The sequence below is a fragment of the Podarcis melisellensis genome (assembly GCF_964234715.1).
Source record: "Podarcis melisellensis genome assembly, chromosome: 11".
Classification (NCBI taxonomy): Eukaryota; Metazoa; Chordata; class Lepidosauria; order Squamata; family Lacertidae; genus Podarcis; species Podarcis melisellensis.
In genome coordinates this window covers 36,268,926-36,282,284 of record NC_138543.1, presented here as the reverse complement: position 1 = coordinate 36,282,284, position 13,359 = coordinate 36,268,926, and the positions used below count along the sequence as shown (strand labels likewise).

Sequence of the window (13,359 nt, the reverse complement as noted above, 5' to 3'; positions counted from 1 at the left end):
AGGAATGCAAGATAGCTAACAAGTTATAATGCAACAACAATGTATTTTTTTAATCCTCTAATTAAACCCCCATAATAAATAATCAAAACCACAACAACAATTCCAGCAAAGGCAAGCACCGGACAATCATCTGTCAATCAAGGTTTCCCACAAGCATTCAGTTGACCCCTGGAAGAAGAGAATGCTGGACTAGATGGTCCCTTGGCCTGATCCAGCAAGCCCTTCGGAATAGATGCTGCCTGAAGCCATATAGTGACAGAGGCTGATGCACCTCATTTGTCAAGACACTCCACTCAGAAGGGTACAAAAATGTATTTTTCAATAGAAATATAGTACATCTCACCATAGTGTCTATGTGCCTACGCATTCTGACATTTATGCACTAAAAATTAATGGGCAACTTCAAAGTCCCTGCTCTCCCTTTTTGTGATTCCTCATCTTTAAACTGGACAGCTCTTCAGACAGAGGAGTCCTTCAAAGAGAGAAGTGTCCTCTGTAAAGTAGGGTACATGGCCACCCTGTAAGATACAGAATACGTGCCTTTCAGAGTTGGATACCTACCTACATTAATCTAAGGTGTTTCAGTTAAAACATGAAAGCTATGGGAAAATATTAACCCAACTAGAAACCAGGCTCTTGCTGCTTGAATAGAGACAAACCATTGTTTTAGATCTGTTTTAGACTCTTAAAATTAAACAGGGGAGAAAGAAAGGTGAGAGAGGATTCATAAACAAATATGTTGACAGGGACAGTATTTCTGCTGCATTATACACAGAAGTCTCCTGGCTCCTCATCTACTGCCTCTCTCCTATCCCTGCAATATGTACTAGGATAAGAGTTCTTGCTTTTAACTAGAAGAAATATTGACCAGGTGCAGTAATAGCAGCAAATCTTCACACTTTTTAATGCAGTGCTCACTGCCGAACAGATTGCCCAGACCTGCTGCAATCGATCAGTGTCTCATGCCTCACTGACACGTCTTCTGTGTTTTATTTTGAATGAAGCAAACCTCCCAGTGTAGGATGATCTGAGGCCGGGCAGCCTTGGCTCTGGCAGACAGTCAAGTCCCACCAATTCAGTTGAGCAATTTCCTTCAAAATCAGAACTGCATCCAAGCCAGTGACTGAGCTACATATGGAAACCAGAGAACTTTAGGGTCTCTTGTTTGTTAAGTATTTGTCCTGATTTGTTTGCACCAAGTTTGTGGGAAGGTTATACGGCATCCAAGGTTTATTGAGAATTCCTGATGATCTGCTGGCAGGGAGGTTATATAACATCATGTCACACAACTCTTATCCCATGTCTCCCAGTGCATTTTCCTCTCTCTTTCTTTAGTGCAAGAAAGTTACGTATTTTTCACTCTATAAGACGCACAAGACCACAAGACAGACCTAGTTTTTGGAGGAGGAAAACAAGAAAAAAAATATTCTGAATCCCAGAAGCCAGAACAGCAAGAGGGATCACTGCGCAGTGAAAGCAGCAATCCCTCTTGCTGTTCTGGCTTCTGTGATAGCTGCACAGCCTGCATTCGCTCCATAAGACACATGCACATTCCCCCTTACTTTTTAGGAGGGAAAAAATGAGTCTTATAGAGCAAAAAATACGGTAGATTTATTTGGGGAGTGGATTTGTGTTCAAGTGTGCCAAATCCACTTAGCATCAGAACATAAGAAGAGCCTGATGGATCAGGCCAATGGCCCGTCTAGTCCAGCATCCTATTCTCACAGTGACCAGTCAGATGCCTATGGGATGCTTGCAAGAAGGATCTGAAAGCAGCAGTGCTCTCCCTGATTCCCAGCAACTGCAGTCCTCCTGCCTTCCGAGCACAATTCAAAGTGCTGGTGTTGACCTTTAAAGCCCTAAACAGCCTCGGTCCAGTATATCTGAAGGAGCATCTCCACCCCCATCGTTCTGCCCGGACACTGAGGTCCAGCGCCGAGGGCCTTCTGGCGTTTCCCTTGCTGTGAGAAGCCAAGTTACAGGGAACCGGGCAGAGGGCCGTCTCGGTAGTGGCACCCGTCCTGTGAAACGCCCTCCCACCAGATGTCAAAGAGAAAAACAACTACCAGACTTTTAGAAGGCAGCCCTGTTTAGGGAAGCTTTTAATGTTTAATAGACTATTGTATTTTAATATTCTGTTGGAAGCCGCCCAGCGTGGCTGGAGAAACCCAGCCAGATGGGCAGGGTATAAATAATAAATTATTATTAATATACCGTGAAAGCAGAGCAAAGCCGTTGTGGTTAGTAGCCATGTGTAGCCTTATCCTCCATGAATCCCTTTTTAAAGCCACCCATGCTGGCAGCCATCTCTACATCTTGGGGAGTGAATTTCCAGCACATCTCCTTAGTTGCACCCAGATTACATTTCACCCTGGATCTGATCTCTTGCACCTAACCTTGGCTTGACCTTGACTTTCTGGGTGCTTTTTGCTACCGCTTGGGAGCACTATGTGAGAGCCAAAGTCTCCTGTGGATTCTTTTGGGATGTGGGCCTGCTCTGAATGGGGGTGCAACACTTCTGGAGGAGGGGGTACCTAGATTGCTGGTACTTCTAGATCCATTCCTGTAGCTTGAGACTCAAATAGCCTCGGTGACACTGAGTGTCTTCTCCATCAGCTTTGACTGGTGTCCCAGCTGTTCCCCTATCTGGACAGGTATAATAATAATAATAATAATAATAATAATAATAATAATAATAATAATTTATTATTATAGCCTTGCATCTGCAGTCTATGCTCTGGTAACCTCTGGTTGGATTACTGCAATATGTGGGGCAGCCTTTGAAGATGGTTTGGAAGCTGCAAGTGGTGCAGAATCCAATGGCCAGATTGTTGACTGGGGAAGGATAACCCAAACATATAACACCAATTCTGGCATGACTGCACTGGTTACCAATCTGGTGCCCAGGCTGAATTCAAAGTGCTGTTTTTGACATATAAAATCCTCATGCAGCTCAGGACCTCAATACCTCAAGGATCACCTCTCCCCACGTGAACCAAACTGGACCCTGCAATTGTCATCTAAGGCCCTTTTCCATGTGGCCCCTTCACTGGAGACCCACACTGTGGTAACAAGAGAATGGACCCTTTCTGTGGTGGCTCCCTGCATCTGGGGATGCTGTCCCCAGAGAGGCTTACCTGCCAACCTAGCAGTTCAAAAGCATCCCAGTGCAAGTAGATAAATAGGTACGCTGAGGCGGAGAGGTTTACATCACTGTGTTCTGTTGCATCAGAAGCGGTTTAGTCATGCTGGCCACATGACCCAGAAAGTTGTCTGTGGACAAACGCCGGCTCCCTCAGCCCGAAAGTAAGATGAGCACCGCACCCCACAGTAACCTTTGACTGGAGTTAATTGTCCAGAGGTCCTTTACCTTTACCTTTTTTTTTACCTGGCACCATCTCTGTCTTATTTTAGACACCAGGCAAAAACCTTCAGTGGTTTGGGCTCTTACTTTCAGTGGTTTTGAGTGCCTGTCATCTCTTTTAGTGCGGGATATAGTGTAATTTCCTTCTCCCTTCCCCACTATGCAATCTGCATTTTAAAAACCCCTGTTATTTGTGTTTTGACATCATTGCTTTAGAAGCACTGATCTTGGCAGCTGCCTCCCATAAAATGTAGTTCTGCCCTCAGCACAGCAGCTGGCACAACTGGGTCATAAGTACACTTTGAGTGCTTGAGAGAGAAAGGGCAAGACAACTTCACTTTTCTGCTCCCAGAATCCAGCTTGCTCTCATGCTGAAGATGAATTTGCAGCTACATTTTTAAAAACCACTAACGCTACAGCCACCCTCACTTCAGGGCGCAGCGTAAGAGATCATTTGGGCGAGTTCCCAGAGACAGGCAACACATTTATCAAGTCACGTTAGTCATTTCCATTAATCACATTCCCATTCTTCTTCAGAAGCAACACACACAGATAATCCATTTGGCTAATTAAACTACGTGTAAGTAATGCAAAGCCATTTATCCTTGCTATATTAATCAGTGGCGTGGTGGTACATGCTGAGGTGCAGGAGCCGAGCATGACAGCTCCCATAACCACACTGCTAAGGAAAGTCTGCAAATGCTGGCAGTTGTATTGAACCATTATTAGAGATATGTACACACACACCAGAGAGCACCAGGACATATAAGCACCATGTGTATAAGTATCAAGGTGGTTGCAATTGTATGCGCCGTTCAACCCAGAAATGCTTTGCGAGTCAACAAATTATCTTCAGCCCAGATGAAATGCAGCTTTTACCCTTTAATTAAAAATGCAAACTATCTTGCAAAGGAGTGTTGCCATTTAAATGGCTAGCATGAAGAAAGAGGGACCCCATCAAAGAAAACAAAAGAAGTATCCAGCCTTAACTTAATGGGTTTCCTACAAAAAGGGTAAATGAAGACTTAATGGCTGGGGGAATATGGCCTGGCATTTTGATGCCAATGATATCATGTGGGGACTTGCTACAAGAAGATCCATCACACAATAAAACATCCATCTGAAAGCACCCCCAGTCTTAAATCTACCTTGCCCCAGGGGAATTTCGGGAGAACAAAGCTGAGCTGCAAATTCAGCCTCAGGCAATACTACCATAAATGAGCTACGGTATTTGCTACCACAAAACATAGTGGTGGCCTCCAGTGTGGACAGTTTTTAAAGGGGATTAGACAAAACTAGAGGATAAGGTTATCAATAGTTATTCACCATGCCTACATGCTACCTCCAGGAGCAGCAATATGTCTCTGAATACCAATCACTGAGGAGCGTGAGGAGAACAGAGTTATGACACCCAGACCCTGATTGTGGGATTCTTATAGACATCTGGTTAGCTGTTATGGGAAACAGAATGGTGGACAAGATTTGGCTTTGGTCTGGTCCAGCAAGACTCCTCTTATGTTATTCAGGAGGGCAGAGGGGCCGAACTGGCACAGCATAATAACTGTTCTGCCTTTGTAAGAACTTGATCATTTAGTGTGGCAACACCCTGCCTATTGAGATCAATAGGCACCTTCAGTTGGTGCCTGATAAAAAGATTCCCAGATGCATAGAAAGTTGAGTTGATTTTAATCTGCTTTGATATTTAAACTTTTGTATGTTTTAAAGTAAGGTGGTGAATTTTTCCTCAATTTTATTGTTTTGTCTTTTTGTAAACCACTTTGAGGGTTTTTACAATCAATTTTATGAAACAAACAAACCAATCTGTGGCATGACGACTTTGGGGGAACCAGTTTTTGCCGCTAGAAGTTTCCCTCTTTTAAAAGCAAGATGTCTTCTTCTTCTTTTATTATTATTAAATCTAGGTAGGGAAAACCAGTTGTGCAGGTAAGGCAGTGATCTACTAGCCCCTCCCCGCCAGCCAGCATGCTGGCTAGAGCTCTGTCTCCACAGGGGCGGGAGAAAAGGACAATTCAATAACCAAGTGACAGCAGATCTTGAGCCAAAGCAGCAAGACAAGACTCCCTGTACTACAAAGTCTTCATCTCCAGCAGTTCAGACCTCCCTGGTTTCAGTGTGTTTTTATTTTGTAGTCAAAATGGGCTTATTGCTACCAAGTCCTGAACCAGAAACAGGGAACCATCACGGTAAACTTTTCTGGCTAGGAATCTTCCTTAACTATATACGTACATCTGCTTTTGCCTTTGGAGTGCCCTTTCCATTCATCTATTGGGTGCAGAGCTGAAATCACCCCATTTTTAGGAGCCCTGTGCTATCAGACCAAGCAACAAGCCATGCCGAAAGTACATGAAAACCAAACAGCCTGTAGCCTCCAAACACAAACTGAGTCACAACCACCACTCATTTCCACACACACACACACCGCAAGCAATCGATTCTTGAATTCAATTTCTCCCCCACCTCTCATTGCACCGTGGGTTATGGCGTTTTTAAAAGAACAAATTAAAGGACTCGTCCGCTTCACTTACACACACACACCCTGAGAGTAATGGAGATTGATATGCAGTGACGAGCCAGCTCGGAAGGAGCAGGAGATGCCAATCCAACTGGCACAACGCAGGATCTTTAAATAGAAAATGCCTTTTGCACACAGGCCAGGCACTTTCAGAATCACAACCAGCTGCATTCAGAATCATCAGAAAGCTCCCCCTCATCCTCAAAACTTTCATCTCCTTTTTGATGCCGCACGGCATTTGCACAAAGGCACTTCTCCCCGTTTCAGTTTTCCAGAACTTCTTGACAGCCTGTAAGTAGGCTGCAGAGTCTCATTTTTGAAAGGTACCGTACCTGTTTGGCTCATATTCATCCTCCTCTTCCTCTTCATCTTCCATGGAGACGTCAGGTGATCCGTCAGACTCATAGTTGCAGTCGGTCTCCATTTTGTCCCCCAGGTCACTTTCCCTAGCTGTGTTTATCCCACTCTACTCAATACTCTCCAGAGTTGCCCGAAGCAAACTGTCATCCACAGCAGCTCGGCTCTCCTGACTCAGGAAAGTCTTTAAATAGAACGACGGAAAGTTGAAACATCAAACCGCTGCTGCCACCTTGGACTGGCCACTGGGTCCTAACACCACCTTGTTTCCAGAGCCAGCAAATAGGTGGCTGGCCTGCAAATTAGTGGCCTTGATCTATCTATGGCTTCCAGAGCCAGAGCTCAGGCAGGCCTAACCACCTGTGGCTCTGAATGCAGATAGAGGTTTTCCCCTGCAGCATCCCGACAGTTCAGGAGGCTACTATCACATTCTCTCTTGCTCTGGATCAAGACATATTTGTTTCTTATCATATTCACATCATGTTTTCCCTCTGAGGAGTTCAAGATGGTCTCTCCCTTCCTGTTGTCTCCTCACAAGAAGCCTGTGAGGGAGGTTAGGCTGAGAGTTGGTGACCGGCTCAAGGTCACCCAGTGAGCTATGAATTGCCATTTATACTTTGCGTTACGTAAGAACTTTTCGCATGTGCTCTCTTGTCTATATGCAGCACACGCTCTCATAAACACACAAAAGTACAGGGGCACAGGATTCTCATGAAATGTTACTGTCCAGCCGTGGAATCAAGTAACGGAAGGAGGTCCATCAGCATCCATGCTTGCACATTCGCTCTTTACCCTTCCCATTTAGTCGTCTCAGTTCTGAGGCAGAAGGACCTCTGCTTAGCAGTAGAACATTTGGCTTTGCATGCAGGAGGTCCCAAAATCAATCCCTAAGTCTCCCATCAGGGCTGGGAAAATATGAGCTTACAACATGGCAGCAGAACTGAAATGGTTTCTTCTTGTTATCAACTTTGGTTAGTCTATAGATTTTTAAGCTGCTGTTTTAAAAAAAATCAGCTCCTCCCAGGGTGATGTACAAAAAGTGACATTCTATTATTATTATTATTTATATACCGCTCTATACCCAAAGGTCTCAGGCCAGTTACAACATAAAAACACAATATAAAAGCAGAAAAGCAATCTCTCTCTCTCTCTCTCTCTCTCTCTCTCTCACACACACACACACACACACACACACACAGTCCCAGCACATTTTTAAAAGGGCATTATCTTGGGATCATTGCTGAAAATGCTCTATCTTGTGTCTATCAACCTAACTCCTCCTGATGAGTACCCAAGCAGGGCTCCCACAGAGGCAGAGAGAGAGAGGTGATCTGAGTGATTCACACCATTGGCACATGCAACCCACTATCAATGCAACATGGAGCCCAGCCACCAAGAAACTGGCGTTTGTGAGTGTGTGTAGCAGTAGCAACATCATGTAAACTGTGTCCAGGACACACTTCTAGCCCATCATATTAAGGCTAGCCCTGTAAGTCGTATGCAAAAGTTTAAATCCAAATTTCTTCACATCACTGAGATTGATAAAGCACTCTTCACAATACTATCAGGCTACACAATAAGAGCCGAGAAGCGGATTGAAAGAAAAAGGTGAAATATACAAAAGATAGCTTTATTTTCAATACAGAAACTTTATTCCACTTGACACAATAAAAATATTAAACTTAGAGGGGAAAGGAAGTTCGACATCAGTGAAAAGTAAACATTTGTTAACATATGAATTGGTCTGCAATAAATATATGAGGCACAAATTGTGCAACAGCAGATCTAAAATAAGTCTCATACTTCTTGGGGGGAAAGTTAAAATTTAAATTTTCTTAAATCCTGATTTATATAGCAGCTGACCAACATACAAATATTTACACAAAAATAGAAACAAATTAAAACAACAACTTGGCTTATCGTAGCAGCTATTTTTCACAGTTGTCACTACTTTATATATATGGAAAGAAAACGGTAGGAGAGGGCTCAACTCATGGCAGCTCCACAGTTTACAACAGAGCAGTGGGATGGGTGTATGAGGGAGTGGAAAGAAAGTATGCTTCCTTACACTGCTGTTGTGGCGCAGGAAACCGGGGAGGGGGTTGTACAAACCACGGTACCATCTTTGTAGGATCCATATATCACAATGGAAGTGCAGTTAAGAGGAAGTACAATTCTCCCTTGCGTTTCCTTTCCCTCTGCTTCACTGTAATGTTCAACGCCACCCTCAGTCTGCAGTGAGCATCAAGCAACATAGAGCAGTCTGCCATAAAAGAAATCTTACCTGCAGTGCCTGTACATCAAGTAGGAACACAGAGCCCACTGACCATTCCTAATGGCAGGCAAACTGCCTGACAACATCCTGATTTTTTGCAGCCCCAGGGTGGCCGGAAACACACAAAATGCTTTTCAAACCCGAGGGGCTGCCATACATGGATGGCAGGCTGCATTCAGCTCAGCATGTCACACATTATGCAAGCCTCACAGATGATTCAACTGCCTTGAAGTTATCCTGCTGCTTTAAAATTCCAGTAAAGAATACAACCCCCAGAAATTCTCGCTGAGGTGGCAAACCTGCTGCATGAGTTGTGCCACTTCAGACTGCAGGTGGGGGGCTCTCAACTTGAATAGGCTCTCCCATTTAACTAAATTCCTTCCACACAGGAAGCTGCAAGTCAGGAAAGGGTTTAACCTGGCCTCCTTCCACCCAGTACCTGGTTTTCAATGTGGAAGGGAATTCTGTTCTATGGAGGAGTATTCAGTCCTATGCAATCTAAAGTAGCACAATCCAAATACATTTGCGAGCTCATTGAGAATTAAGCCAGATCAGCATCATCATTTAGGGTGTAGTTGTTGCTGTTTCTTATTACAAGATTATTAAAAGCTGAAAAGAGCCAAGGAGAGCCAAAGTGCATATTGCATTTTGCAGCTGTAAAGCAGGAGCTACTCTCTCTCGTAAGGAAATGTGCACAGTATGCTATACTTTAAAGTCACGGCCTGACTGTCATACATTTCATCTTTACATTTCAATATTCCATGTGGCTGAGTCAAACCACTACAACGTAAGTTAACAATGAATCAAACTCCCAACAGATTTGCAAAATTAGTATTACAGCAGTCTCTTTATTGGTCACTGATTCAATATGTTTCAGAAAGCCAGTCTTCAAATTGTTAATGCATTTCATGAAGGTTGTATTTAATTCTTACAAAAGTTTCCTTAACAAAATTTTGAAAGAAAAATCTCCTCTTTAAAAATAAGGTCAGTGGGAAGGGAGGGGGAAAATGCATCCCGGGGTTTCAGTAATGTCTTTTGTGTATTTCAGAATGGTCCACTTAAGGAGAAGGAAGCCGATTATCTTTTCTGTAGAGTTGCTCTTAAAGGTAGTACACAGTTCAAGTCCCTCCTGTCTCTCAATCTCTGCCATGACTATGAAACAGAACAAAATGCAAGAATGAACATACTGGAACATATTAAAGAAAGACAACAAAATTAGTAAGATTCACAATCAAAGTAAGTACAGTGCACAGTGTGCAAGGGGTTGAGTGTGCCATAAGAATTTCCGACTCTCTTGAAAAGCAAATCGTTGCAGGGTCATTTCCTCAAATCACATCCACCTGCCCCACGCCGGACAGCATATGGACATCAAGTGTGGGACAGGTAGAGACACAGCTGTCTTAGTGGGCACTGTTTCATGGCAAGCAAGACTTGCTGTCAGTGCTGATCAGCTGACTAATGGTGACAGCAAGCCCTGGTGCGATTGGCTGTGCTGCAAAAGTTTGCAAATGGAACTGCTCGATCAGCCCGGACACTGAGATCCAGCTCCGAGGGCCTTTTGGCTGTCCCCTCATTGTGAGAAGCGAGGTTACAGGGCCTTCTTGGTAGTCAGGCCCGCTCTGTGGAATGCCCTCCCATCAGATGTCAAGGAAATAAACAAGTATGACTTTTAGAAGACACCTGAAGGCAGCCCTGTATAGGGAAGTTTTTAATGTGTGATGTTTTACTGTGTTTGATGATTAATTTGCTAGAAGCCGCCCAGAGTGGCTGGGGCAAGCCCATCAAGTGGACAGTATATAAATAATAAAAGTACGGTCATAGCTCTTGTTACGTTCAGTTCAGGTTACGTCTTTTCAAGTTGCATCCCACGGCGACCCGGAAGTACCGGAAAGGGTTACTTCCGGCTTTCGCCGCTCGCACATGCACAGGCGATGAAAACGACGTCACGCGCATGCGCAGAAGCGGCAAATCGCAACCCACGCATGCACAGACATGAGTTCCATTCTGCTCATGTTGCGAACAGATCCCGTTCGCAGCCAGAGGTACCACTGTATTATTATTATTATTATTATTATTATTATTATTATTTCACATGACCCAAATCACCAGACGTTGTCATGTTAGATGACTGATGGGCTGGGCCCGCTTCCTCCTCCTGCAACAGTTTCAAAATCTGATTTACATGTATTGTAGCTTGAATTAGCTATATAAGTTCCCAGATACTCCATTTTAGAAGTCAAACTAGCTTCCAAGTATGAAACACATTGAAGACAGTACTTTGATTACCGAGGTCATGACATGTGAGTTACAGCGATCAGGCTACAAAAAGGTCCTATGGCAAGGATCCTAAGGAGATGCATTTTCCTTCTTTGAACAGCAGGTACATTTGCCATACTTTTGTCATACATTTGCCTGCTTTGAAAGTCCTCTCAATTTCAAAGTCATTTGTCTTTGGAAGTTGCTGTTTGAAAAACATAAGGCCAAAATCCCTTTGGGTGCACAGAAATAGTTGCACCGTTCTTTGGATTTCAGCCATGGAGGGGGGAAGAAAGCCAAGGATTAATTGCTTAGGAAAATCAGAGAAGCACAAATATGCCTTGGATCTCAAGTTTCACCCGGGGGGGGGGGAGGGGATAATTTTCTTCAAACAATTATATGTAATCACTTTTTTGTAAAGCTTTATTGGAGTGTTGTGCATTTTTACCTTGCGAAATTCATCTAGGATAATGTCAAACTTCTGTTTTTCATGTACCGCTCTAGCTGTGTTTGTTCGATCAAAAGGTTCTGGAAAGGTTAAAAGAGCATTACCAGTGATGTAGCTTTCACTAGGGTTTGTTTGGTGTGTGTTTTTTTATTCTAAAGCAGCAGTCCTAAAACTATTCACTTAGGAAAAATTACACTGGAATCAACAAAGCTATATGAAAGTATAGGATGGTGATCTTACATTTACTATATTTTCTGAGAGGGGGTAGTCAAAGTTAAACATTTTCCCACTGCAGTTTATTTTTTGCATTGAAAGGGCCATAATCTGAGCAAATCACAAAACCCTAGCAATCATGAAGTTGTGTTGAGTCGTATGAACATATTCCTCTGCAAACTACAATTTCAGTGAACAATTATGTACGCTTATCTTAAAGAAACTGATAAAAAGGGTTAGATCCACCTTACGGGAGTATTTTTTTCAATTTTAGTAGAAATTATTACTTGAATGAAAGAATGCAAATAACAGCTGCATGTTTCTGAGAATCTCCAGCCTTTGCACAATTCTTCAGGATTCTCTTAAATACATACATGTTTAAAGCAATTATCAAAAGGAGAGAACAAGCAAAAACCACACCAATAGGTGAAAAACAGCCTCAAGGCAGCTTTTCTGGCATAAGGCAGGCCACTGCTAGGAAAACATTGATTTCTTTATATGATTTTTTACCCACTTTTCATGGCGCCTCTGTGGAGCGGGAATTCTGCAGCTTAGGGACTGCTCTTCCAAGCTGCAACCCTCAGATGTCAGGGAGTAGGAGAACTACTCAAGAGCCCCACCCACCCCATAGCATCTGAGAAGGTCTATGGGTAAGGAAGCTATCTTTTAGAGGACTAACGGTTGTTCCAAGATGAAAAGTATGAAATACCGTATTTTTCGCACCATAGGACGCACTTTTCCCCCTCCAAAAATGAAGGGGAAATGTGTGTGCGTCCTATGGTGCGAATGCAGGCTTTCGCTGAAGCCTGGAGAGTGAGAGGGGTCGGTGCGCACCAACCCCTCATGCTCTCCAGGCTTCGCACACCTCTCCGCAAGCAGCAGGAGCCCAGCGCTGGGCTCCCGCTGCTTGCGGAGAGGTGCCTGCATGCCGAAGCCTGGGCGCGCTGAGCTCAGAGCGTCCAGGCTTCGCGGACCTCTCCGCAAGCAGCGGGAGCGTTCCCGCTGCTTGCGGAGAGGTGCCTGCATGCCGAAGCCTGGGCGCGCTGAGCTCAGCGCGTCCAGGCTTCGCGGACCTCTCCGCAAGCAGCGGGAGCGTTCCCGCTGCTTGCGGAGAGGTGCCTGCATGCCGAAGCCTGGGCGCGCTGAGCTCAGCGCGTCCAGGCTTCGCGGACCTCTCCGCAAGCAGCGGGACCGTTCCCGCTGCTTGCGGAGAGGTGCCTGCATGCCGAAGCCTGGGCGCGCTGAGCTCAGCGCGTCCAGGCTTCGCGGACCTCTCCGCAAGCAGCGGGAGCGTTCCCGCTGCTTGCGGAGAGGTGCCTGCATGCCGAAGCCTGGGCGCGCTGAGCTCAGCGCGTCCAGGCTTCGCGGACCTCTCCGCAAGCAGCGGGAGCGTTCCCGCTGCTTGCGGAGAGGTGCCCGCATGCCGAAGCCTGGGCGCGCTGAGCTCAGCGCGTCCAGGCTTCGCGGAACTCTCCGCAAGCAGCGGGAGCGCTCCCGCTGCTTGCGGAGAGCTGCCTGTTTGAGGGCTGGGGTCGGGGGAAGCTCTAGCTTCCCCCGCCCCAGCCCCGCACCTGGGGGGAAAATAATTTTTTCCCCTTTATTTCCCCCCAAAAAAACTGGGTGCGCCCTATGGTCCGGTGCGCCCTATGGTGCGAAAAATACGGTAGTCATAGAGTATTTAAATTATGGTGAAATATATCTCTCACAATACTTAATACACAGCAGGGAATGATTCTGTGGATAAATCAGTCTCTATTTTTATTCTGTCTTTGTAAAAACAACAATAATAGTGAGAGGCTTTGTAAGAATGGTACAAGCGTTAATTGAGTAAGAACAATGACGTACTGACAAACTAAACATTGTATCTTTATGTAGTGGGGCTGTTCACACTTAACGCCAAACTATAGTTTAGA

General features: G+C 44.8%; 2 protein-coding genes across 7 annotated transcripts in view; both read right to left on the bottom strand.

Moving 5' to 3' along the window:
* The window catches only part of CMYA5 (cardiomyopathy associated 5), a 49,533-nt gene extending 42,718 nt beyond the window's left edge, over positions 1 to 6,815 (bottom strand). For 2 of the 4 annotated variants that reach the window (XR_014172653.1, XM_081929309.1), the window contains exon 1: positions 6,230 to 6,815. Coding sequence is in view for 3 of the 4 variants with exons in the window: in XM_081929309.1 (XP_081785435.1) it covers positions 6,230 to 6,321 (92 nt within the window). In the remaining variant the exon portion in view is untranslated. The remainder of the gene's footprint in view (positions 1 to 6,229) is intronic. The other 2 variants (XM_081929308.1, XM_081929307.1) reach the window with 2 other exon arrangements.
* A 1,048-nt stretch (positions 6,816 to 7,863) lies between these two features.
* TENT2 (terminal nucleotidyltransferase 2) overlaps positions 7,864 to 13,359 on the bottom strand; it is a 33,880-nt gene continuing 28,384 nt past the window's right edge. For all 3 annotated transcript variants that reach the window (XM_081929410.1, XM_081929411.1, XM_081929412.1), the window contains 2 exons: positions 11,234 to 11,313; positions 7,864 to 9,681 (listed from right to left, as the gene is read on the bottom strand). In XM_081929410.1, coding sequence (XP_081785536.1) covers positions 9,607 to 9,681; positions 11,234 to 11,313 — 155 coding nt within the window. In that variant the 3' untranslated portion in view covers positions 7,864 to 9,606. The remainder of the gene's footprint in view (positions 9,682 to 11,233; positions 11,314 to 13,359) is intronic.